General features: G+C 36.2%; 1 protein-coding gene across 1 annotated transcript in view; it reads right to left on the reverse strand.

Moving 5' to 3' along the window:
• Nucleotides 1-25,887, reverse strand: part of LOC138173606 (netrin receptor DCC) — a 1,060,615-nt gene that overhangs the window by 233,194 nt on the left and 801,534 nt on the right. The window contains exons 15-16 of the mRNA XM_069103651.1: nt 23,612-23,722; nt 7,386-7,580 (exon numbers count right to left, since the gene is read on the reverse strand). Coding sequence (XP_068959752.1) covers nt 7,386-7,580; nt 23,612-23,722 — 306 coding nt within the window. The remainder of the gene's footprint in view (nt 1-7,385; nt 7,581-23,611; nt 23,723-25,887) is intronic.

The following is a 25,887-nucleotide window of genomic DNA, read 5'->3' on the forward strand; positions in this document are numbered from 1 at the left end:
AGTTGCCTCTACATCAATGTTAATTCACATCAGTAGTAGTGAAAGATTCCAATTCATTCTCATTAAGATGTGTGATAGTCTTAAATGGACTGATTAAAGCTGGAAGAACATGCACGCTTCCAAGAGTCGTCATGATATTTATTTGATCTTACTTGGGTCAGCAGTAGCTGTGTCTAGACACTCATACATAATCACCATTCTCCCACTATTCTAAGGACTTTCTAAAGATTTTTTAATAATAAATTATCCATCATTTTGCAATAGGGCTTTTATTTTCTCACAAGATCTTTGTCAGGTAACCTTTGGTCAGAAACCTAAGTGCAATCACCTACTTTTTCCTGTATTAAATTTTATAATCCATAGAAATTTTCTGCCGCTTTCATATAATTATAACTAAATTGTTTGGTGTCAATCTAATTCAAATGGTAAACACATTACACAGGAGCTAAATTTAGTTCTGCCAATGCCTTCTGTATGGCTATTGCACAGTAAGCATCCAAAAAGGGGCAAGATTTCAATGTGCTTTTCACAGGTGCAGAATGATGTAATATATACTCCCCCCCCAAAAAAGGGGAGATGTGCATGGTAAGATTTCAATATTACGGAAAGAGGTAAAGTAAAGCTTTCAAATGTTATAAACCCTGGGAAATAATAGTCCTATCTATAAAAGGCAAATGATTTTTAGCTACATCACATTATTTAGTACCCAACATCATGTCAATTCAATTAGCATTTTTAAGTGCCTCTGTGCCAGGCTTTTCTGAATCTCTAACATTGATGTGCCTTTACACAAGGGTTGCATAATACAGGCAAAATAATTTTTTTTAATGTTGTTAAATCCCCAAGAAGGCCACTGTTAAGAAGAAAGTCCCCATACATATTAACATTTATAGCAGCACTCTTAGGGATAGAAAAGGTTTGAAAACAAAGCAGGTGCCCATCCATTAGGAAATGGCTAAACAAATAGAGGTACATGAATATAACTGGATGTTACTGTGCTATAAGAAACAATATTACAAATACAAAGACACATGGGAAGATTTACTTGAACTAATCAAATGGAGTAAGCAGAGCTAAGAAAAGATATATAATGACTATAACAATGTAAACAGAAAGATAATCACTTGCACACACAAAATCAAGTGTTGCAATGCCATAAAGAACAAGAATGGTTCTGAGGAAGAGATGTTGAAGGATATCCGCACCTCATCCCCTGCAGAGGCAAGGTATCCATGGGTGTGGAACATGGAATACAATTTCAGATTTTTTCCTACATATTGATAAATTTAACGGATTAATTTTTCTCTTTTAAATCTTTCTAATGGGGATGGCTCTCTTGGAGGCAGGAGAGAGAAATATACAACTGGAAATTTAGGTAATAGAAAAATAAAATATATTAATAAAAATCTCTTAAAGTATGTTTTCCTTTGAAAAAAGTTATGGTAGATTCGTGGATCTACGAAGTCAAGGACATTCGCTCTAAGCTCTCATTTGTAATCAGGTATGAGAGTACTGATTTTTAAATATCTATATTCTAATATATAAGGGCAGCTAGGTGGCACAGTGAGAAAGTACTGGGCTTGGAATCAGGAAGAATCATCTTCATGAACTGAAATTCAGCCTCAGACATTTACTAACTGTGTGATTCTAGGCAAGTCACTTAACCCTATTTGTTTTACTTCTTCATTTGTAAAATGAGTTGGAGAAGGAAATGGAAATGATTCCAGCATTTTTGACAAGAAAACCCCAAATGGGATCACAAAGAGCTGGACATGTTTGAAAATGGCTGAAAACACACACACTCATGCATATAAATATATGCATTCATAAACATATATGGATATTCCCCTTTCAGGGGGTATGTGAAGTGAGCTGTTGACTAAAATCAAGTCTATGATTCTGTTATTTTTGTGACAGCAATAGATGTTTATGTTACACTTTACATGTAAATACTATAATCTCATTTGGTGACTTGTCCCCAGTAAGAACAGAACAAGGTCTCATTGCAGGCCTTCTACCTTCTCATTTAGTGCACATTCTACTACTTGACATTGCCTCTAAATAAAATTGTGAGGGCTTGAATGATACTTGAGTGGATCTAGTCATCTTTGGAAAAGGGGGTATTTGCATAGGAGTTTCTAACATCTTCAGTTTAAGGATGTTTGTACAAAAGGACCCTGTTGATTTGATTTCACCTGTTAGAGTTCATTACTGGATCAAAGTTAACATCTATTTTCATTCATTGGATTTAAGTTCTGTGAGTTGATTCCTCTCACTCCCACCACACACACACACACACACACACACACACATACCACAACACACAACACACACACACACACACACAAAACACATACATTTTAGGAGTTTGGGGATCAAAAGGCCCCTAAGGTTTGTTGCCATGAGATGGGATTCCTAACCTTCTTTATCTTTTACACCTTTTGTAGTTCTTTTGAGACAAACTCTTGTATGACCAGGAAAAAAAAATGTTTAGGGCCCAATATTTGTATATACTTGCCAGCGTTCATCTCTAAGACTTATAAACTTCTCTCATTCATAGACTTCAAACTGGAATCCCAGGCAGTATCCTTGTGATAAAGAAGACCATTATCAAAGAATACAGTGAGACAGTACAACTAATTTTCCTTCATGACTTCATTCTGATTTTGAGCGCGTCTCTCAGCGCTAGTAAGCCAGTCAGTCATTGCCAAAGCAATCTATCTCCCTCTCTATCCTGCATAGCATCAAGATGAACTGCCAGAGACAGTGTGTACTGAATAATGGATAAACGAAAGTCTGCTGAAACAGTTTTGACAGGCACAAAATATGAGTTTTGTGATTGCCATTAAATTCAAACGCTGAGACTGGCTGAAAGAATATCACTTCCGAACTGAGAATTCTGTAAAGTAGGAAATTTCTAGTTAGTCCTTTACTTTACTTATTAGTGTGTGGGATGGGAGTGAAGGGAATAGATTCATGTAAATCTCTACCAATTTTTGAAGACTTGTCCCTGTCATTTTAGCTAGCCAAATGTAAACCACCACTAATGCCCTTGACCTGCCCAGCTTTAAGGGTTCTGATAAGTAAAATCTACCTTGTCCAAAAGATACTGCCCTCACTTAACCCTCCTCCCCCCCGGGAGGAATACAGTCACAGGCAACAACATTATCTTAAGTTCACAACTTTGCTGAACATGGACTAGAGCTGATTAGATTATTTTCTTTATTAATCCTATACTATACTATTTGTGTTATTTTCACTCTACTCTGTTAATAGAAGTATCTCGGTTTTGTGAAAAAAAAAAAAAGACAAGGAATGAATTATTAATTTCTTTACATGTACCTGCTCAGTTCATATGCATAACTAATTTTAAATTAATTCAGGAGAAAAAGTTAAGTTACTTGATATACTTTTTCTAAAGTCAAATTGAGTTTAGTAAAATATCTTTTAGGTATTTTTGGAGAGAAAATTGCCAAGCAACTAGTTAGAAACTTTTGCCTGTTGACTGTCACATATCTGTCTACAAAAACAAAGTTAGTTGGCAGTACTAAAAAAAGAGACAATTCAGGAATAAAAACATAAATCTGAGAAACAGGGGGGAAGGGGTCTTATGGTCTGGATCATTTCAAATTTGCTATAGTATTCTAGGATCAGTTGAAGAAATTAGGAAATTTAACCTAAAGATGTGACCTAGGGGAAACATGATGGGGATTTCAAACATATGAAGAATCTTCATGTGTGAAAAGAATTAGATTTATTCAGCTTGGACCTTCAGTGCAGAAAATAAAACCAATAAGTAAAAGAGTTTCATGGAGGAAGATTTTGGATCAACAGAAGGGGAAAAAAAAACCTTCTTAGATATGTTCCAAAACTGAATGAATGGGCTCTGTTGGGAGCAGTAAGTTTCCTGTTACTGGAAGTCCTCAAATGGAGTGTCAAGAAAATTCTGGATGACAACTTGTCAAGGATTTCTTTCAGATAACATTCATAGTTTGTATATGAGCTAGAATAGAAAACTCAGTAGATCTCTCCCAATTTAAAACTTCTATGAACCTATAAATTATCAATGAATTACAGACCAAAAATAGACTAAAATATCACCAAAAAGATGTATGATTGAAAAAAGAAGGTGGGCCAGTGATGTAGGCCAAATAAGGAATAAAGAGACAGACAATCTGTAATGGTAATGGTAATTTGAAGATCTTCCCTGCCCCTTGTATTTGCAATCAAACAGATATTTAGCACCTTGTTCCAAGTTCATGATTGTGTCAAGTATTAAGACCCAGAACTTGGGAGTCCCACAGTGTGATGGACTTGTTTATGTAACAGGAAGGGGCAGAACAAGGAGGAACTAATACCTTATATAAGGAAAATCCCAAGTTGAGAGAGGCCAGAACTGCTGGGAGCAAGCATCTGGAGGCTGGGCTGCTACTGTTAGAGAGAGAGAAGAGAAGTGAGAACTGAGGACTTAACTGAGAATTGAGAAGAACTAAGAAATGAGAAGAGAGGAGAACTGGGAGGAGGCATGGCTGTGGTGTTGGTACTTTGTCTGTCTGTTTTCATGTTACTTTGTCAGATTCATCTGCTGATAGAGGACTGGACTGGTATTACAGAAGCCCTGGAACCTTGCTTCTGGTTCAGAAGCACTGAAAGAGGATTTTCTTGTTGTATGTTTACAGAAATCCTGAAGAAGGGTCTTGCTGATGATTTCAGAGGTTCTAGGACTATACTGATGATTTCTGTTGATTCCTCAGACTTTGTTGTTGTGCCTATGTTGATTTCTCAGGGAGAAAGTGAATTGATGAGGGTGCCGGCAATGTGCATGAATATTATTGTGGCTTTGTTAAGCTTTGTCTTCCCAGGAGTAGAAACTGTGAAGGACTTGAGGTGGACTGGACACTGTGAACTTCACTATGGAACAGGAACTACACAAGAAGCTGGACAAAGAACTGAGAGCTGTCTGCCTTTGAACCCAAATGTCAGTTGGATAGATTTGAGCAGGAGCTAGGACCATGGAAGGGGAACCATGGAAGCTGAGAGCCTCCCTTGAGTCAAGATGTAAAGACATCTCCTTGGGTATTTAATGGAAACTGAGAAAATCAGGACTCACTGTGGTCTAGGGGTGAGGAATTCTGACCTTTATATTTAGATGATTGAGTTAAGGACTACTCCAGTTAAGAAGAAAGAGGACTTTTTGATTGAAAAGATTAAGAGAATGTGACCTAGGGACTTTGACCTTTGTACTTTGTGCCAAATAAAGAGGTTTGACTCCTTAAGGATGATTGAATTAAGGATTTACTAAATGATTGTGTTACTAAATCAATATTAACATTGTTCAAAACTATGTGGCCACTTTGATGAAAACTATGTGGCCATTTTGGTGATAAGTTGTTAAGTTATAACATTGTGAATGCTGTACTTTGATTTCTGTGAATATTTTGCCTTAATTTTTTACTGAATAAATTGAGAGTTCACTATACTGTGTAATCAGAACTTTGAAAGCTGTTCACAGCAGCAGTACTCTGGAAAGCTGCTTGTGCTTGGCTTTACATTATGGCATAGTCAGCAGGATTACAAAGTATATTGCCTCTTTTTGTTCCAGGATCCATGGCCATTTCGATTGAGCTTGTTAGGCCAAGGATCCTGGAGGGGTGGAATGTAATGGCAATCAAAGAAGTATTTAACACCTTGTTTCAGCTATTGAATAATCACCTTATTTCAGCTACTTAACACAGAAGTAGTTGACACCTTGTTTCAGTTCATGATTGTATCAAGTATTAAGATCCAGAATTTGTGAATCCCACAACTTGTGAAACCTAGAACTTGTGAACTCCTGTTGCAAGGGGAGGAGCTAATGACCATATATAAATAGAGGCCCAGACTGGAGAGAGCAGAATTGAGAACAGAAGTGAGAACTGAGAAGAACTGAGAACTGAGGACTGAGAAGAATTGAGAACTGAACTAAGAATTAAGCAGAACTGAGAAGGGAGCTCTTGTGGTAGAGAAGGAGAAAACTTGCAGTATCTCAGCACTCTGAGTTTGTTCTGTCTGTGTTGATATTTGTTTGTGATACTTTCTACTGAAGCCTTGGGACCTTAATGGAAGCCCTGAAAGAGAATTTTCTGGTTGTCTGTTTACAGAAGTCCTGGAGGAGGGTTTTGGAGGTCCTGGATCTTTACTGATGGTTTGTATTGAACTCTTGGACCTTGTTTGTAGGTCTTTGTTGATTTCTATATTGATGATTTGTGTTGACTTCTTGGACCTTGTTTGTGCATCCCTGTTGATTTCATGGGCAGAAAGTGAATTGAGGTTGGTGCTGGCAATGTGCATAAATGTTGTTTTGGCTCTGCTAAGCTTGTCTTCCCAGAAACAGAAACTGTGAAGGACTTGATGTGGACTGGACACAGTGAACTTCAATATGGAATAGAAATTGGACAAGGAACTGGACGAAGAACTGGACAAGGAATGGGGACCTGCCTGCCTTTGAACCCAGGTGACAGTTGTGTAGATTCAGGCAGGAGCTGGGACTATGGAAAAGGAACCATGGAAGCTGAGAGCCAGCCTTGAGTCAAGATGAACTATCTCTTCTCAGGTACCTGATGATGACTGAGAAGATTATGATTTACTGTGACCTAGGGGTGGAGAATTTTGACCTTTGTACTTTGTGTCCATTAAGGAGACAAGCCTCATTAAGGATGATGGAATTAAGGACTTACTAAATGATTGAGTTACTAAATGATTGTACTTGGTTTAAAACAAAGTGGCCACTTTGGTGAAAACTATGTGGCCATTTTAGTGATAAATTGTTATGTCATAACATTGTAAATGCTCTACTTTGATTTCTGTGAATGTTTTGCCTTAATTTACTGCTAAATAAATAGAGAGTTCACTATATTATACAATCAGAACCTTGAAACTATTCATAGCAGCAATCCTCTGGAAAGCTGCTCCTGCTTGGCTTTACAATATCTTGCACATTGTAGTAGTTAGTATTCACAGATCAAGCAACCCAAGGAAATTGCCCAGCATTTTGGGTAAACCAGCTGCAGGTGATTTAGAGAACATAGATAACAGACATGTGATGTGAAGGCAGGATAAGTGATAGTCTACACAGTCAGAAAATTGCTATCAGGATCACATATCTATTCAAATTCTGGAAAAAAACCAAAAAAAAAGTTAACATGGTCTTTGTATAACAAACAAAAAGAGACAATATGAATAATTATATTTCTTTTGCTTTTTATGGGGGGAATGGTTTTAGTGGATTACAAAACATTATTGTCAGTGATTATATGTCATGAATCTTGATTCCAAAATATCAGTATTGAAATAAAATCAGGTCAAAGCATCTTTCTTAACAAGGACTGAAGTTCAAAGCCACTTACCTAACTTTTCAATGGAATAGTACCGCTGCTTGCTGTCCACACGTACTGTCTCTGCATAAGGGCTTCCCACACCATATCCAATGATGTACCCTCGGACAACAATGTTTGGGTTGAGTGGAGGCGTCCAACTCATTACAATGCTGGTGGTCAGGGGTCTGACATGAAGAGAACTTGGTTGGTCAGGAACCTGGGACTCTAGAATTTTAAAAAGAGAAATGTTAGTATGTTTGTGTTCCTTCTCACCGCCTATGGATTTGAGTTATCATTTCTCTATATGTCCTCTATTCCAGGCATTCAGATGGCTATCCTTGGTGAGCACATGAATCACACTTTGAGCAGGTAAGTGACTCACAATTTGTTTGGCCAGTTTGACTTTGCTGTGGTTTGATTTCTTTTGCAAAACAATACTGACTTGTCCAGAAACATTGCAACATATATTACCATCTTAATATGAAATGCTGCTTCCATATTGCTCATAGTTTTCTTTCCAGATATCATTAGCAATAGGAAAGTCTGGGCTGATGGCAAGGGACACAGTGTAGACACTGGAATGGGAGTGAAAGGCTGAAAAATTTTTGTTCCCCAAATGCTATTTATTTTAGTTTATTTTAGAACAAGAATAAATGCAGAAGAATATTTTTAAAGGATGTGTCAGCAGAAATATGTCATGCAATGAGTGGGTTGTCTTTATTAGTGCCACATATGATTAATAACCTGAATTGTCTGAAAAAAGTTTTCATTACCAGAGATACCCCAGTTTTCCTTCTTCCCTATCTCTGTCCAAAGTAAAAATTGTATACTTGTAATCTTTCAGAGAGAAAAATGAAATGTTGCGGGTAAAAATTATTTTAGAACATTTCTGTGATGTCAAATGATGAGACACCCTTATCCCCATTCCTCTCTACCCTTTTCTTACTCCCACCCCTTCAACATGATTTATGTTTAATAAATAGACATAATTTTAGTCCTAGATGGAAATATCTTTCAATGGAATCATTAATGAACATGCCATAGCAATTGCTTCTCTCAATAAGTTACATAGTATCATGTCTTTTGGACAATAGGGGAAAAAATTTTATTCTCTTCTTCCACTAAAGAAGATTGTGATATAATATGCAAAGGCATCATAGGAAAAAAAAAGTGACTCAAAACATGGCTATAAATGCCAACAGAAGACACACATTCTTTGTGAAGTATTCCCACTATAAACCTTGGGGAAAAGTAATAAAAAAGATGAAAAGGAAGGATTAATACTTTTCAATCCCACTATCACAGAAGGAACCCCAGTGTCCTTGGTACTTAATGGGCTCTGCAATGAATTCTGTTGAGCACATTTTAAGCTTTGGAGGAATAATTGAAACTGAAAGAGACTCTTCCTTGTGCTATACTTAGGAAATAAACTAAATGTTTTGCATTCACAATTTTCCTTTAAACAATACAAAAGCACAATCATTTAAATAACAATACTCAATGCAATGTCTTTTTGAACTGAAGGAAAAGTGTTTTAAAGCTTTTGTTTCCAGAAAAAACAATAACCTACCTTCCTACCCTCCTGCACAACCATAACACCCTAGCAATGCTCTAGAAATTTAAATGAGCACATTTGAATAACATCCATTAGAACTTTCTGAATAGCAAAGGTAATCAGCCCATGCACTAGATCTTGGCATACCTAAAATATAGTGACAATTCCAATACCTCAAATACTCATTTGATCTTCATAATAAACCCCTGTAAAGTAAATATGGACAGTATCACTAGCCTGATTTTCAAGTTGAGGAAATTGAAGTGCAGAAAGAATGACCGAATTTTCTATGCTCATATAACTAATTAATTACATCACATAAGTCCTAATATTAGGTTTATTCCATTATATAACTTTACACACACACACACACATACAAACATTAGTGTGTCTATATAATATATCACATTATATATTATACAGACATACATGCATCAACATATATGTGTGTATGTCTATATAATATACAGAAGCAACATTATAGAAATATATACACATGCACACACATATACAAATATGTGTATGCATATACATACACACAAACATACATACATGGGCATATATAAATGCACATATACATATGTGTATGTACCTATACACATCTATGTATGTATGCATGCATGCATGCATGTATGTATGTATCTCTCTCTCTCTCTCTTTCTCTCTGCTTCTGGGTATTTTATTCAGACAAAGTATACGTTCCTGGAAGGCAAATGCAGCGTCATTTTATCTTTTATCCCCAGCACCTATATATCTATATCCCCAATACCTTATATACAGTAGATTAATAAAAGCATATTGCCTGATTGGCTAAATATGCCTGGAATCTCAGACTACCAGAATTGAATGGGACCTCACCACATAATCAGGCTAATCCCCTATCTCATGTAGGAATCCTGCAGGCATTCCTGATAAAAACTTTGTGTAAACATTCCCAGTATAAGAGAACTCTTTGTTACCTGCCTCATATCAAGGTATATATGCATCAAATATCTCTTATACATGCTTACAAATTCAAACTTCAAAATGTTGAATACTTCACCTTAATTTCCATTTTCCCCTTCTAGCCAAGGTGGCATTCTTGGTCCTTAGTTCTCTGGGAGCACCAGTAACACCACAAGGGTAATGTCTTGACTTGCTGGTAAATTGGACTTAGGTGAGGCAGAGCTGGGTGAAGTCATCAACCTCACTCTGTCCTCCAGTCATCAAAGTCCAATGACAAGACAAAAGTCAAGACGGCTGGTGATGGCCCACGATGCAGTGGGTAAGCTTGGTCTTGGGCTAGAAGAAATGCTGAACTTCCAGAAATGATAGAAGCTAAGACTTCTGCAATATATAACCTGTTCTTAAAAATCTGTGTTAGGGGCTATGGTAAATCCTGCATAATTTTAGGTGGCCTCTTCCCAATCATATACCTCAATCTCAAAACAAACAAACAAACAAAAATTTCCTTTAGTAAGTTTTCTCAAAAAAGAGCTTATCTTCCAGATGATTCAAGTGTTTGCTAGTGAAATGAACTATAAAGGAACAATTTAGAAAGTTGTTCGGAGAAAAGAACATTATATCTTAGCACTTCATGAGGTTGGACAAACCTTGAAAATAACTGTTTAAAAGTTAAACAACACAGGTCTAAGCACAATTCTTATTTCTAAAGTAATTAAAAAACACAATGACTACAGGAAAATGGAACCATTGAATTATGGAATTCTGAACTAAAGAACACATTTGTTCAAAATATCTTAACAAATGATCTCTTCTCAAAAAAAAAGTCTCCTGAAAGACATATTGATCAAGTAATTATATTCACTATCCTCCTTTACAGTACTCTGTGGACATTTGGACTTCTCCATTTTGACCTGGAGAGATTTAAGACTTCTGTGCTAGGTATCACATTACTTGTTTACAGCCTCCCTGTTGCATTCAAGCGATAACCGTAGCTTTTTTCTTTTGTTCCAAGAATGTTCATATGAAGTACACTAGATAATTGATTGATTCAAATTTCCTTGACCTTCTAAACTGCTCATGCAAAGTAACTGTAAAATGTTCTTTACAGATTGTAATAAAAACAATGGTGATTTTAGATCCTTAGCAGAAGAAAACAATACATAAAACATAGAGAACTGAGCTATTTAATGAAGCCCAATTTTCGACTAGGTTTCTGTAATGTATTATCTACTCCAGGCATTCTATACTCAGACAAACCTAACTTATTTTATACAACCCACTGCGTGTAGCTTTGTGATAAGGTTTTTTGCATGGAAATTGGGAGGAATAAAAACACTTTAAGGAAAGTCTGCTTCTTCTTTAATTTGTAGGTGTAAAGTAGCCAGAAAGGATATTTTCTCCTCGTTCTTTGTAACTAAAATGATCACTCCTAGGACACCTTTTGCTGTCTGTGATACTGAAATGCAGAGCTGTCAGTTTTAACTGATACTCACATACCCATTTTCCATTTAGTGTGCTGCATTTTATGGACCATTTTGTGAGAGTTTTGTTCCAGGTCTTAATAGTCTATATTTCTCTACTGTGAATTGTATAAGGCAGTTGATCCACCTACACTCTATCCAGTCAATTCAGAAATGTACTAATATCTTCATTTTTTCTAGGAAGACCTGCATCATTACTCTTTTCCACTTTCTTACCAATGGCCATTATTCCTCTAAGGTTACTAACCTCTAAAATCCCCTTTAACCATTTCTGCAGTCCACTTAGCTTCTTCTATTCACAGTTGCCTATACCATATCCAATCATACTCTCCACCAAATCCACTCTTAACAATTTTTAGATATTAACTTTTTCACTAACAGCAAATGTTACCTTGATACTCTCCACCAAATTCACTCGACAATTTTTAGAATAATTTTTCACTCAAAGTGTACATTAATTTTTCCTAAGCTCCACATAAATGTCTCTAAATTCTATGCCAACCTTTTCATATTTATTTTTCTATCCTTTGATTCTGTTTCACCTATCAATCTCATGTACACACCCCAAGAGAACAACAATTTGTTGCAATGCAGAATAAAAGTTCAACAGGCCTTTGTTCTGAATTTAATCTAAGATTAGGATCATCATCTTTTAAAAGAACTTTCTTATTCTCAAACCTCTATTCTTATGATATCTGATATGCAATCATTATGCCAATTAAAATTTTTTTCTTTAAATAGTCTATGAAACAAAACATTTGAGTTTGAAACTTTTGTTACTCATTATTCCACAAATAAGTGATTATCATTTTGGTGACATTTTTATCAATCAGTTGGACAAAGACATCAATGTCACATTGATCAAATTTGAAGATAACATCGAATTTTGGGGAGTGAACTAAACTATTTCAGGGAAGAGTCAGGGTTCAAAAAGAACTCTATAGACAAACAATTGGACCAAAAATAATAAGATTTAGAATGTTAAGGAAAGAAATTTAAAAAAATATATACATATATATATATATATATATATATACTTGGCTTAAAAAAAAGTCAGCTTCACAAGAGGTGTTAGAAAGAATTAGAAAGAATCAGTAAAACTTTATTAGTGTTTTAATGGGCTGAGATTTCAATATGAATCCTGAGTGCAATATATCAGTCAAAAAATATGTTATCTAAGGCTACATTAGAAGGGTCACGGTGTCCAGGAAAATGGTGATGCCAGTCTTATAGTATGCCATCATGGTAAGATCTCATATGGAATATTGTTTCAGTATTGGGCATGGCATTTTAGGAAAGACATTGATAAACTGGATGGGATCAAAAGGAAGAAGACAAGATGACTAGAATGGTTGAGAGGCTCAAGGTCATGGCACATGATGATTAGTTCATGAGTCTGGGGATATTTACCCTAGATCAAAGAAGACTTAGCAGGGACACTAAAGATGCCTTCATATATTTAAAGATCTGTCACACGGGAGAGGGTTTAATAGTGCACCTAAGAGGAAAAATATGGATGAACACATGGATGTAGCAAAAAAGCAGATTTTGATGCAATATAAAAATAAACTTCCTGGTATTTAGAGTTACTTAAAAGTAGAATATCCTCTCTCCAGGTATAGAGGGCTCCCCATGACTTTAATGTTTAACAGAAAGCTGGATGACCACTTTGGAAGAAGATTCTTGGTGATACAGTTGTTAACATACTAATATAAACCTGCACTTGAATCTAACTCATGAGAATATTGGTTTAAAGCTGAAAGGGATTTTATAGGCCATTGAATTCAAGCCCCATGATTTTATAGATTAAAAAACTAAAGCACAGAGAGATTAAGGTTCCCATAGCCAGTGAGTATGTCAGGATTTGAATCCAAGGCTTCTTGCCTCCATGGCTAGGATTTTAAGCTGCTCATTCTCATTCTCTGACTCTGTGTCTCTCTCTGTCTCTCTGTGTCTCTGTCTCTGTGTCTCTGTCTCTCTCTGTCTCTCTGTCTCTGTCTCTCTCTCTCTCTCTCTCTCTCTCTCTCTCTCTCCATCTCTCTTTCTCTCCCTCTGTCCCCCAGCCCTCTCTTTTCCTTAACACTTTCATGACAATCATTTCATGTTCAACCTTCAGGCAAACTGAGCAGTATAATACTGTAAATGGTGTAGAGAATTTCTTATAGTTTATAAAGTCCTCTCTATATATTACCTTATTAGTAATCTCTATACTCTAATAAGCTAGGACCACTAAGAATTATCTTTTCAGATATTATTATCATTTTGCAGATGTAGATTTGAGAGTCATGGGAGATTAGGCTACCTATCTTGCCTAGTATCATGCAGCTGCTAAGTCACAGAGCCAGAAGCACAGCTCAGGTCTTCTGATTCCAATTTCCATGCTCTTTTTGCTACATTATGTTGACATAAGAACAGCCAAAGTGTTTATATGTCTCTTCTTGTAGATCAATTGCAGGAGCCAGTATAACTAAAACTTGATATTATGGCAATTCTTGGGGATCGTTTGTACTCGAGAATGGAGACACAGCCACAGTGTTTAGCTTATGTCTAAAAGTTTTGCAATAAGAGAACAAAGTTCGCTGTTTTCTTTTTTTTTAATTAAAAAAAATTTATTCTGAACTTAATGAGCACCGGAAAAAAGAGATGACATTTCCAGATATGAAGTAGAGTAGAACTAGAGGATGATATAGGATATCAAGAATCTTTATTATGTACAGTTTGTTTTTAAAAAAAAAAAGGAAAAATAAGTCTGCCATGTTAATTTCAAAGTTATTTTGCCCATTGGTTTTAATTTCTGGACTTAGATTCTTTTCTGTGCATTTAAAATTTGTTTCAATAACTCTTATCTTTCTTTTCTTTTTTTTTTGACAGCACATCACTAGCTCCCTTCTGTTTCCCATCCCCACTTCTCCCCCCACACACAAAAAAGGGAAAAAAAAACACAGTCCTTATAACAAGTAATCAGGGTCAAACGAAAACAAATCTATAATTTTCCACATTGAAAAATGGGCTTCTCATTCTGGATCTTGAGTTCATCACCTTTCTTGTCATTAGGTGGGTAACATACTTCATATCAATCCTCTACAATTGTGGTTGGTCATTGCATTGATAAGAGCCTTTAGACTTTCAAAGTCACTCATTTTTACAATGATTATTTATAAATTCTCCTGATTTTCACTTTATTCTGCATTAGTTCAGCAAACTTCTTAGGTTTTTCTGAAAAGTCATTTCTTACAGTACAATAATATTCCATTACATTCACATACAATAATTTGTTCATTTCCCAATGAATGAGCATTAGTTTTCTAGTTCTTTGCTACAACAAACAGAATTCCTTTAAATATTTTTGTACATGTGAATCCTTTTCCTCTTTCTCTGATTTCTTTGGGGCATAGACATAGTAGTGTCATTGCCAGGTAAAAAGGTATACACAAGTTAGTGTCTTTTGGGGGATGGTTCCAAATTTGTTTTCAGAATGGCTGAACAATTTTTAGGCTGAAACATTCTACCAACTACTTTCTCTGTCCCTCAGTTGTCACTGATATTTTTTTGTCATTTTTTCAAATTGATAGGTATAAGGCAGAGCCCTGGAGTTTTAATTTGCATGTCTCTACTTTTGGAAAACTTTTCACATGATTTTTGATAGATTTTATTTGTTCATTTGAGACTGCCTTTTTGGTAACTGGGGAAAAATCTTTTTGGTAACTTTCTGTGTTAAAGTTATCTTGGCAAAGATATGAAAGGAAGTGATTTATATTTATAAGAACAAGAGCCATTCCTCAATACATAAATGGTCAAAGGGTATGAACAGGAAGTTTTTTAAAAAAAGAAATCCAAGTTATTAATAACTAAATGAAATAATGCTTCAATTTACTAATAGAGAAATGAAAATTAAAACAATTCTGAAGTTCTATCTTACTTGCCATAAGTCACAAAGATGCCAAAAGAAGAAAATGACAGATGTTGAAGAGGTTATAGGAAAACAGTTAATGAGTTTTTGATAAAACAGTGAATCGGTTCACTTTTCCAGGAAGCAATTGGGAAATGTCCCCAAAGTTACTAAACAGTGAAGCCTCTTTTTTTTTGAGATTAGTAAATTTTATTTTTTTGAGTTACAAATTTTCTCCCCATTTTTCCCCTACCCAGCCCCCAAAATAGCAGTCCCACAGGATATGCCCTCCTCCAATCTGCTCCTTCCCATATTTTCTCCTATACCCCTTTTGACTTTCCAGTGGATCTCTATGCCCCAGTGCCTGTATATCTTATTTCCCAATTACATGTAAAATACTATTGATAATAGTATACACACATACATACTACATATATATGTGTATGTATATTATATATACACATATACATATTTGAATATTTGATTTTAAAACTTTGAATTCCAGATTCATTCCCTTCCTCCCTTGTCACCCATCCTTATTGGGAAGATGAGCAGTTCATTATAGGATGTACATGTATGGCTAATGCAAACAATAACATAATATATTGTAAAAGACTAACTATATTTCCCTCCCTCCTATCCCACCTCCCACTTGTTCTATTCTCTAATTTAATCCTGTCCCTTTTCAAAAGTGGGTGCTTCCAACTTCCCTCCCCGCCCAGCCTGCCCTCCCTTCCATCATCCCCTCTCTGATCCTCTTCCCCCCTACTCACCTGTAGGGTGAGATACCCTATTTAGTGTGTATTTCATTCTCTCCTCACACCAAATTCAATGGGAATAAGGTTGACCCATTCCCTTTTTCCTTCCTATTCTTCCCCTCCATTATAACCATTTTCCCTTGCCTCTTCTGTATGATAGTTTACCCCATTCTGTCTCTCCCCATCTCCTCTCATTATATTCCTCTCTCACCTCTTAATTTTACCTTTCAAGTATCATCCCTTCCTTTTAAATTGGTCCTGTGCCCTCTACCTATGTATACCTGTAAATATATATACAAACATTCACAGATGTATTCATATGCCCATATACCCTTATATATATACATATTTCTATTCTGTTCAACTACTGAGAAAAGTTTCATAAGTTACAATTATTGTTTTTCCATGTAGGAATGTTAATAGTTCAACTTTGATAAATTCCTTATGATTTCTTTTCCCTGTTTACCTTCTCATGCTTCTCTTGCTTCTTGTATCTGAATGTCAAATTTTCTATTCAACTCTGGTTTTTTCATCAAGAATGCTTGAAAGTCCTCTATTCCACTGAATCACCATATTTTCCCCTGAAACATGATACTCAGTTTTGCTAGGTAGGTGACTCTTGGTTTTAATCCCAGCTCCTTTGACCTCTGGAATATCATATTCCAAGCCCTTCGATCCCTCAGTGTAGAAGCTTCCAGATCCTGGGTTATCCTGATTGTGTTTCCACAATATTCACATTGTTTCTTCCTGGCTCCTTTTAATATTCTCTCCTTAATCTGGGAATTCCAGAATCTGGCTATAATATTCCTAGGAGTTTTCTTTGTGGGATCCTTTTTCAGGAGGTGATCGGTGGATTCTTTCAACCTCTATTTTGCCCTCTGATTCTAAAACATCAGGGCAGTTTTCTTTGAGAACTTCCTCAACGATGATTTCAAGGTTCTTTCTTTGATCATGGATTTCAGGTAGTCCAATAATTTTTAAATTATCTCTCCTGGATCTATTTTCCAGGTCAGTGGTCTTTCCCATGAGATATTTCACATTGCCTTCTATTCTTTCATTTGTTTGCATCTGTTTAACAGCATCTTGATTTCTTATAAAATCATTAGTTTCCATTTGCTCCAGTCTAATTCCGAAGCCATGATTCTCCTCATTGAGCTTTTGAGATTCTTTTTCCATCTGGCAAATTAGACTTTTTAAGGCATTCTTCTCCTCATTGCCCTTTTGAGCCTCTTTTGCCGTTTGAGTTAGTCTGTTTTTTAAAGCGTTATTTTCCTCAGTCAGGCTGTTGACTCTCATTTCATAATTGTCTTGCATTGTTCTCATTTCTTTTCCCAATTTTTCCTCCACTTCTCTTATCTGCTTCTCAAGGTCCTCTATGGCCTATAACCAGCTCATATTTTCCTTTGAAGCTTTTGGTGCAGGAGTTCTGACTTCACTGTCTTCCTCCTGTTCCATGCTTTGCTCCTCTTTGTCCCCAAAATAGAAGTATAACGTTGGAATCTTCTGTCTGCTTTGTTTCCTTTGCCTGGTCATGTTGCCCCTCAGTCACTTGACCCCTGGGCTTTTTGCCACAGTAGGACTCTGCCACCACAAGGGGAGCTTTCATCCCAAATGCTGGGGTTTTCTCAGTTGCCGGAGGTATTAGATGCGTGCTGTCTCTGAGGTCTCCACACGCTCTGGCAAGCTGGACATACACCCCAGGGCCTCCACCCTAGACTGCAATCCAGATCCAAGCAGGTTAAACCAAGAGCAATTACCCCTTAGATTGGTGCTTGATCCCCCTACACTCTGAAGGCCAGAAGCTGAAGCTGCCACATGGCACTGGCTGGCTGTGCTGGTGCCTCAGTGGCTTCTCACCCTGGGGCAAAAGCCAAGCACTCCCACTTACTGGGTCCCAAAGTCCAGATTGCACTGACCTCTCACTTTGTCCTTCCCATCTGTGTGTTGATAAATCTGGAAACGGCCACAGCTGCTGCTGCTCTGGAGTCCCTCAGGCTGGTGGCTGGTCAGGCCCACCCTGGGGCTAAAGCCTCCGGTGGGGCTGGGCTCAGCTCCCAGAGTGCTGCGCTGGCTGATTCCTGCTGGCCTACAGGGCTGTCCTCAGTGAGAGGTTAGCTTCTTTGTGTCATTTTGTGGGTTCTGCAGCTCCAAAGTTTGTTTAGAGTCCCCTTTTTACATGGATTGGGGAAGGTGGAAGCAGGAGCAGCGGGGAGGTCGTGCTTTCTACTCCGCCATCTTGGCTCCTCCTCCCCAAGTTCTCTGTTTTCTAAAGTAATGAGCATGCCTCTATTCATTTTTAGTCTATTGAAATTTAAAAACCACAAGACTCTGTGAAACCTAATTATTTTCTACCAAAAACTTTTAGGGTCTCTGTTTATTTGTGCCATTTTCCTTTGCTTGAGTTAGAATACATGCATTTATCTAATGGACTACTTGAGTATTTCTCTTCAGACTATCTAGCTAGGACTTACTTGAAGTTTAGTCTCTGTGGAAATCCATTATTTTTATTGATCCTCTCTTGGAAGAGAATACATCTATCATTTCTTTGATAGCATTCCCCCCCCCCCCTTTTCTGACTTGAATTTCTACCTCATAGCCAGTTTTCAATCTTTCAACACCTATTTGGCTTTGAATACGGTGCCAACACTTCTGGAAGAAAATGTAAATTGACTGCTTGTACTTTAGTCTAAAACAAAACAAAACAAAAACAGAACCCAGAAAAAAAAAGAATCTAGGTTTAGTGATTCCCAATCTTCTCATCTTTGTCAATTACTCTAAATGTCCAGTACTTCAAAATTATTTTCAGTTTTGCTGGCCAACTATTTATTTGAAACCTTTTCTCTAGGCAACTCCAAAAATATAAACAGTTTAATGTTCTACCTTATTTCAAAACTTTACTTCACATGTCCTTCAATTCTTCCCCAGGGTATGTTTACTTGGCTTCTTACATTTTCTCATACTCTCTGATCAGTGCTTTGCTACCTACTCTTGAGTACAAAACATGAGAATACCTCTGCCAGTTTCAATATGCAGTATACCTTCTTTCTGGGTGGGCACATCTTATATTTCATCAATATTCAATAACTCATCTGTATCTCCTATTCAATCTCCTATTGAAATCCATGTTCATAGAAAGTGAACAGTCTGTTATTTCAGAGCTTACAAATCTCTGAGATGTGTTCCCATTTCAGGTTTCAGAAGAAATGAACTTATGTAGAAAGACTTTTCACAGCAGGTAACTGAATACTCTAATGTGACTGAATACCCTAATGTTTACTATCATTTCTATTGATGTGAGGGGGGAATGGTACTAGATTAGGCACAAATCCATCTATTCCCAAAGTTTTGCCATCATTGCTACATTTTTAAAAACCTCTGACCAGTCAAATTTAACTTGTCATGTTCTCCCAGAGTAATATAGAGTTCCAGTTAATCTCCATCACAACTGAGTGTGTGCAACAGTTCCCATCTGTTCACTTAAAAAGCGACATGACAGGTGATGCCAAGCCCATTTTCCTGGAGCATATATTCCAAACTCAATCACACATTTTCTTATATCCTCCTTGAAGCTATTTAAATAAGATCCTTTGGGGGAAACTAAGCTTTCAACTTCTTTAAGAGCTGAAAAATTTAGAGCACAAAATAAATATTTTAAACTTTCAAATTGTCAGTAAGAATATGCAAATTTCCAGGGAACCTTGAATGACATGTAATATTTGGATTTATAATTGCTTTGACAAACATAATTAGAAGACCAATACATAGTAATTGTGGGGGGACTCCTGAATGATACAATTTATCTTTCCAAGGCTTTTGACAAAGAGCAAATTGAAAAGGACCTAGAGAAGTCATAAGAGAAGAAGAGAAAATGCAGCTAAGAACTTTTGAGAGCACAACTTTCATTTAGTTGACTCTTGCAGGACTCTGGGTAGCCACAGTAATAATTAGATGACTCTCTTGGGGTTTACAAAGAGCATCAGTGGCAAAAAAAAGGGTTATGAAAGAAAATGCATGCCTAGAATTACAATGCTTCGGGTCAGTTTTAGTGCAGAATAATTTTTATTCACATAGTTCCTTTGGTTGCCAAGGTCAGTGCCTTCCTCTGTAGTTCACAAGGATTTAGAGGAATTCTATGGGGAGAACTCCCAGCAAAAGTAAGTTTTGCTTTTCTAAGAATGTGAATAAAAAATACTTTTCATCTTGACACTTGAAGATTTACAAAAAAGATCCACTAAAGAATTAATTAGAAATTTAAAAATCAACAGAAAATATGCTTAACTTGAAGGAATATTTCATATTAATCAAAGATATAGAGCTGGAAGGTTAGTGGTAATCTACTCCAAACCCATTATTTTCCAGATGGGGAAACTGAGTGGGGGTACCTACATTAAAATTGAGGTCTTGTGACTCCAGGTTTGATGTACTTTTTACCACATCATGTTACCTGGCATGCCCTGAAGGATATGGATAGGAAAATAATTCATTTCTTTCTTCCTCAGGGGTTAGAAGGAGAATATTAAACAAACAGTACCTGGAATTTAAGAGAAGGACAGGTGGCTTTTGGAGAATCTCCCCTGACTTTTAAGTTTGCCCTAGTCCCATTAATAGTATCATACAACAAGTGTATCCAAATTGTAGGACTTTGGCATCAGTGGTCACTACTTTTTTTAAGCTTTCAAGAGAAGGGGAAAATGAAGTCAGTTCAGTGGGCTAAGATAGTGGAAATAGGGAAAAATAACTTGAGTATGTAGTGAAGCGAATCTCACCAATGAGATTCAAATTTTATTCACATTTATAAGAGAGCACGTTTTTATTTAGTGAAATAGGTCTGTTTTGACTGGCAAGTAGACCATTGCCATACATGGCAGAGAAGGTGGGGAGTCATGTTTTCCCTCTTCACATATGATCATTTGCTTTATATATTTTCCCAGCTTCCTTCACTTATGTTTTGTCGACATTTTTTTGTGCTATCAATCTTATTTGGGAGCTATCAACTTCACTATCTTGCCCATGTGGCAAATTTCACTTTAACTTTTTTTTATGCTGATAGTTACCATTCCATACATGAAGTCCTCATTTGGGAATGGATGAGAATGCCTTTACCACTTCAAATAAGAAAGTGAAAGAAAAGGAAAAGTATGCAAATATCAAAGCCCCTAAGGTGTGGAAGGATGCATAAGTCCAAAAGAGAGTGGAGTTGGAAAAGGGGGAAATGCAATAAAGAAGAAAGTAGAATTAAAGGGGGATAAAAACAGTCATTAACAACGAATATTTGTTAAAGATGTTCTATGGGTGCTATACTATACTCTTCCCTGAACATCACCCCCCCCCCACACACACACACACACATTCCCTCCTAAACCCCAATTCTCTCTGCCTGTCAAAATTTTATTCATCCTTTAAGGTCTTTATTTCATTTAAACAGATCATAATGAAGCTCAGAAAGCTTTATTAAAGTAATCAAAGATGATATCAATTTGGAGAAAGGATTGTAATAGGATATTCTAGGGATCTCTTATCGGATCTCTTCATTTCAATGTTTTTGTTTCTCTTTTTGCTTTATTGGATGATTAAAATGGAGTCATGGATGGTTTGTTCATTAAATTTCCAGGTGACACTTAACTGGGAGTGATAGTTAAAACATGAAATGTAGAATTGGCATCAAAAATGGCAAGAACATTAGCCCAAAACTAGCCAGAAAAAAAATTAGTCAGGAGTAATTAAAGTAATAATCTTGTGTTTGAAAAAAAAAAAACTGGAAAAGTACATGATGGTGGCTCAAAGCATTTAATATGAAAAAGATCCAGGATTTTAGTAAACTACAGGCCCAGTCTAAGTTAACTGTGATATCTCAGCCAAAGTGGCTAATGTGATCTTGATCTTCATTAATGAAAGTTATAACAAATATCATCTTAGGTCTCTACCTAAATATCAACATAATCTTTGGTACCTGCCTCAGGTCACCTGCCTCCTATTATAACTCCTACTATGATTTTAGCCAAGTTATATCTGAGAATGGATCAATACCACGGCAGACTACAGACATTGTATGTTAATGGCCCTCTTACTTTATAATCAAGAAGCATTAACTTGTATTCTCCACAGAGAGGGAAAAAATATGAAGTTATATTCTTTCTTCATTAAGCTGAATCATTCAACTATATCCCCTTATGAGTGACCCACTCAGCCTCTACATCCATTCATCCATCTCAGTGTATTTAGGATAGAGAAGATTTAGAACTTTTGGTCTCTTCAAATGTATAAAGATTTGTCACATGGAAGAATTTTACTTATTCTGCCTGACCCCAGAAAGCAGAATTAGCAACAATGGTTGCTAATTATAGTGGAGTAGATTTGGGGTCAATAGCATTCAAGAAATATTTATTAAAGCCCCTGCTGTATGCAAGGCAGTATGCCAAATACTGCAAATAAAAAAGATGCAGTGCAGATACTGTCCCTTTTTGTCTTTAAATCTCATGAACCTAGAATAATCCAAGACCCATCAGTATTCAGTAAATGCATGTTGAATGAATGAATACTTGCATGGAATTTTTAATGTAATTTTAAAAACCCTTTCTAAAAATTAGAGATGTTCAATAATGTAACAGACTGCTTTATGATATTGTGAGATGATCATCACTGGAGGGATTTGAATAGGAGTTATAGGGCCATTCACTGGAGATATTATAGAGAGTTTGTTTGAAGATTAAGACTATATATTATTATTCCATGCAATGCTGAAATCTATGATTCCCTCTTAGTCATATATTACTCTAGACTTTTAATTGCCCTTAGGTACTTTTATCACATTCTTTCCTTATTATTTTATCTTAGTTTCTGTGTAGATTTGGGAGTTTATGTTTCCTTTTCATCCTTCTCTGTCAAATGTCTCCCATTTTCAATTAATTAGACTATTTCAATTGAGTAGAATATTTACTTTGGTCTTATTTTTAACTCCATTTAAGTACTTTTAAAATCTAAATCCTTAAAAGACTTTTGTCTTCTTGTTTCATTCTTCTTTTCATGCTGTTATTTAGAAGTTTCCAATTCTGCTACCCTTAATTAACTAATTAACATATATCCCTTTACCAACCTGACCCCTCCTACACATGAATATGCCAAGAAAACCATGATTAACATGAAAGAGATAGACCGGTTCTATTGTTAAAATGTTAGATCCAAGACTCAATGGAAGGGTAGTACATTACCATATCATGAACATGCATTCAATGATCACATATCAATATCTTAAGAATGGCTCAGGAAATGCTTGACTTCATATAAGACCATTGAACTTCCAAAACAATCAAATTTCTTCATTTTTTATCCCAAATCATAGCAATAATTATAAGGAAAAGGCTAGAAGGAGATCATTTTAAGAAAAATGACACTGCTTTTCCTCTTCTCTGAGAAAACATATTTATCTTAGTATTCTCAGTAACAACATGCCGTACTATTTTCTATTTTTCCATTTCTATGCTATCTCGTGCTAGGCAAATATGAACCGTATAACTTTATGATCCAGAAAATGTAGGAATGAGTCCTGTTCTTTAATTTGGGAATGTTCCCCTTTTTAGTCATAGGCTGAAAGTTAAGGCAAAATCATTTTGGGAGGAAAATGTAATTACCATCAAGATCATTCTCTGGTGTCTCAGCTGTATACCAGTCTGAGGAAGGACCAGTACCATTGACTGTCATGGCTGCCACTTGAAAACTGTATTGACTTCCTTTTTCTAGTCCTGTGAAAGACATAAGAGCCAAATAAAAAGGATTATTGATTAAAAGTGTTTCCATTAGTCATTAAAGGAACAATAACATTAACTACAGCAGTAGAGAGCGTGAGCTTAAATCTATTTCTTTTTCTTGTTTGTTTACAAAGGACAATGAAGTAACAATGGCAGCCTTTTTTTTTCTATTCTTTACATTTTGTTGTTCTCCATTTCTACAACAATATACTTAAAGAAATATCCCTGAATTTATTTAAAGTATGCAATATTAACCGTGAAGAAACAACTATAACAGCATTTCAAGGATCTATTTTCTTCAAGGAAAAAAAAACATTAAAAAAAACACCTTATTTATGTAATGAATGCTATCAGCTATGATTTTTTAAAAGAAAAGAACAGGGATACAATGTTAAAAAGGTATCTATTGAAAGTGTCCAACCTCTACTCCTTTAAAACACAAATTTAAATAGTTAAGGAGAGACTGCATCAGTACAACTACTACCATAAAGTGTTTTTTTTTTTTTGAGGGGGAAAGGCAGGGCAATTGGGATTAAGTGACTTACCCAAAGTCACAAGGCTAGTAAGTGTTAAGGGTCTGAGGCCGAATTTGAACTCAGGTCTTCCTGACTCCAGAGCCAGTGCTCTATTCACTGTGCCACCTAGCTGCTCTCTATCATGAAGTTTTGGATAACATAACCCTAATCATTTGACTTTCAATACAAAATTCAGGTTGGAACTGTACAAAGAAGAAAACAAAAAGTAAATTTATCCTGAGGAAGCCAAGTCCAAAATCTCATAGTCTGTCAATTCCACATTTTATTTTTTCCCCTAAAGACATTATTATTTCTCTGACTCACATCTAATTCTAATTTGATCAATTGCTATTATTCAGTCATTTTAGTCCTGATGCTTCATGATACCATTTAGGGTTTTCTTGGCCAAGATACTGGAGTGGTTTACCATTTCCTTTTCCAGTTCATTTTGGAGATAAGGAAATTGAGGCAAATAGGATTAAGTGACTTGCCTAGGGTCACACGGCTAGTAAGTGTCTGAGACTAGATTTCAACTCAGGTCTTCCTGACTCTAGGCCCAGTGCTCTTTCTATCCTACACCAATTTGATAAATTACTACAACTCAAAATTGGACTTTTAAATGAATACCTGACATACACTAATCAATATACATCTCAAACTCAACTGACAAAGTCTTGACGTCAAAGAAATACAAAATTGAAATAGACACTAAGAAGCTAGACAACCGACTTGGAAATCACACCTCTGTGGACTAAGATAAGTTAAAGAATAAACTAAAATAAATGAAAATAAATGTGTATAAAAGAGCCTCATGCCTGAGTAGGTACAAAGTTATCTATACTATGTATCCCATAAGGCTTTGTTTCAGAGAGCTCTGTGGTCTTTCGAAGAGGCTACTCAGGTCACTTCCAGGGGCCAGTATACAGGGATTGCAATATAAGAACATTCCCAAGAGCATGGAGAATTTTATAAAATGAGCTGAAGAGAAAGTAGAGGATGAAAAAGACTTAGATCTTACATTGCTCATCCCTTTTGGGCAAGAGTAGATGTCACAAGAATCAATAGTCCTCAGATAGTGATATATGAGATTTGGTTCTACCCCTGGGGACCTTACCTGTGAGTTATACCTACATCATGCAAATACAGTTTATCCTGGCTAAACATGACATTGGGAAGCTTTCTCCTTCAGCTGTAGTTCCCATTCAGGAGAATCATACTGTTAGCCTTAGTCCTTCACAACTCTGGCACTGAGATTCCCAGAAAATTTTAGGAACTCCAGGTTTACTACCATACTCCACTGAATTGTTCTCACTTACATCTGTTGGAGAAGCAGGAGAGCAAATTGAGAACTGGGAAAACTCCCTGTAAACTTCCTGGATCTCTCTCCTGTGGTGTGAAAAGGTTAAAAAAAAGGGGGGGGGGCAGGGAGAGAAGGACTAGACACAATATGGAAATAAAAATGTTGTTTCCTCTGGAAACCCATTTGAGAATGTCCCCTTTTGTAAATGGATGGATGAGGAAGGATTTTCCTTGTTATTTCTTTGCCTACATTATTTAGTCGGATGTCTTTTGCTTTGAATTTGTATTCTTCTAGTTGGTTTTGATTAAAAGAAAATTCAATAGGGGGTTGATATGGTTTTTAGG

The sequence above is a fragment of the Petaurus breviceps genome, unplaced genomic scaffold, assembly GCF_028583685.1.
Source record: "Petaurus breviceps papuanus isolate PSGF00001 unplaced genomic scaffold, PetGlider_PUasm1.0 129, whole genome shotgun sequence".
NCBI classification, from domain to species: Eukaryota; Metazoa; Chordata; class Mammalia; order Diprotodontia; family Petauridae; genus Petaurus; species Petaurus breviceps.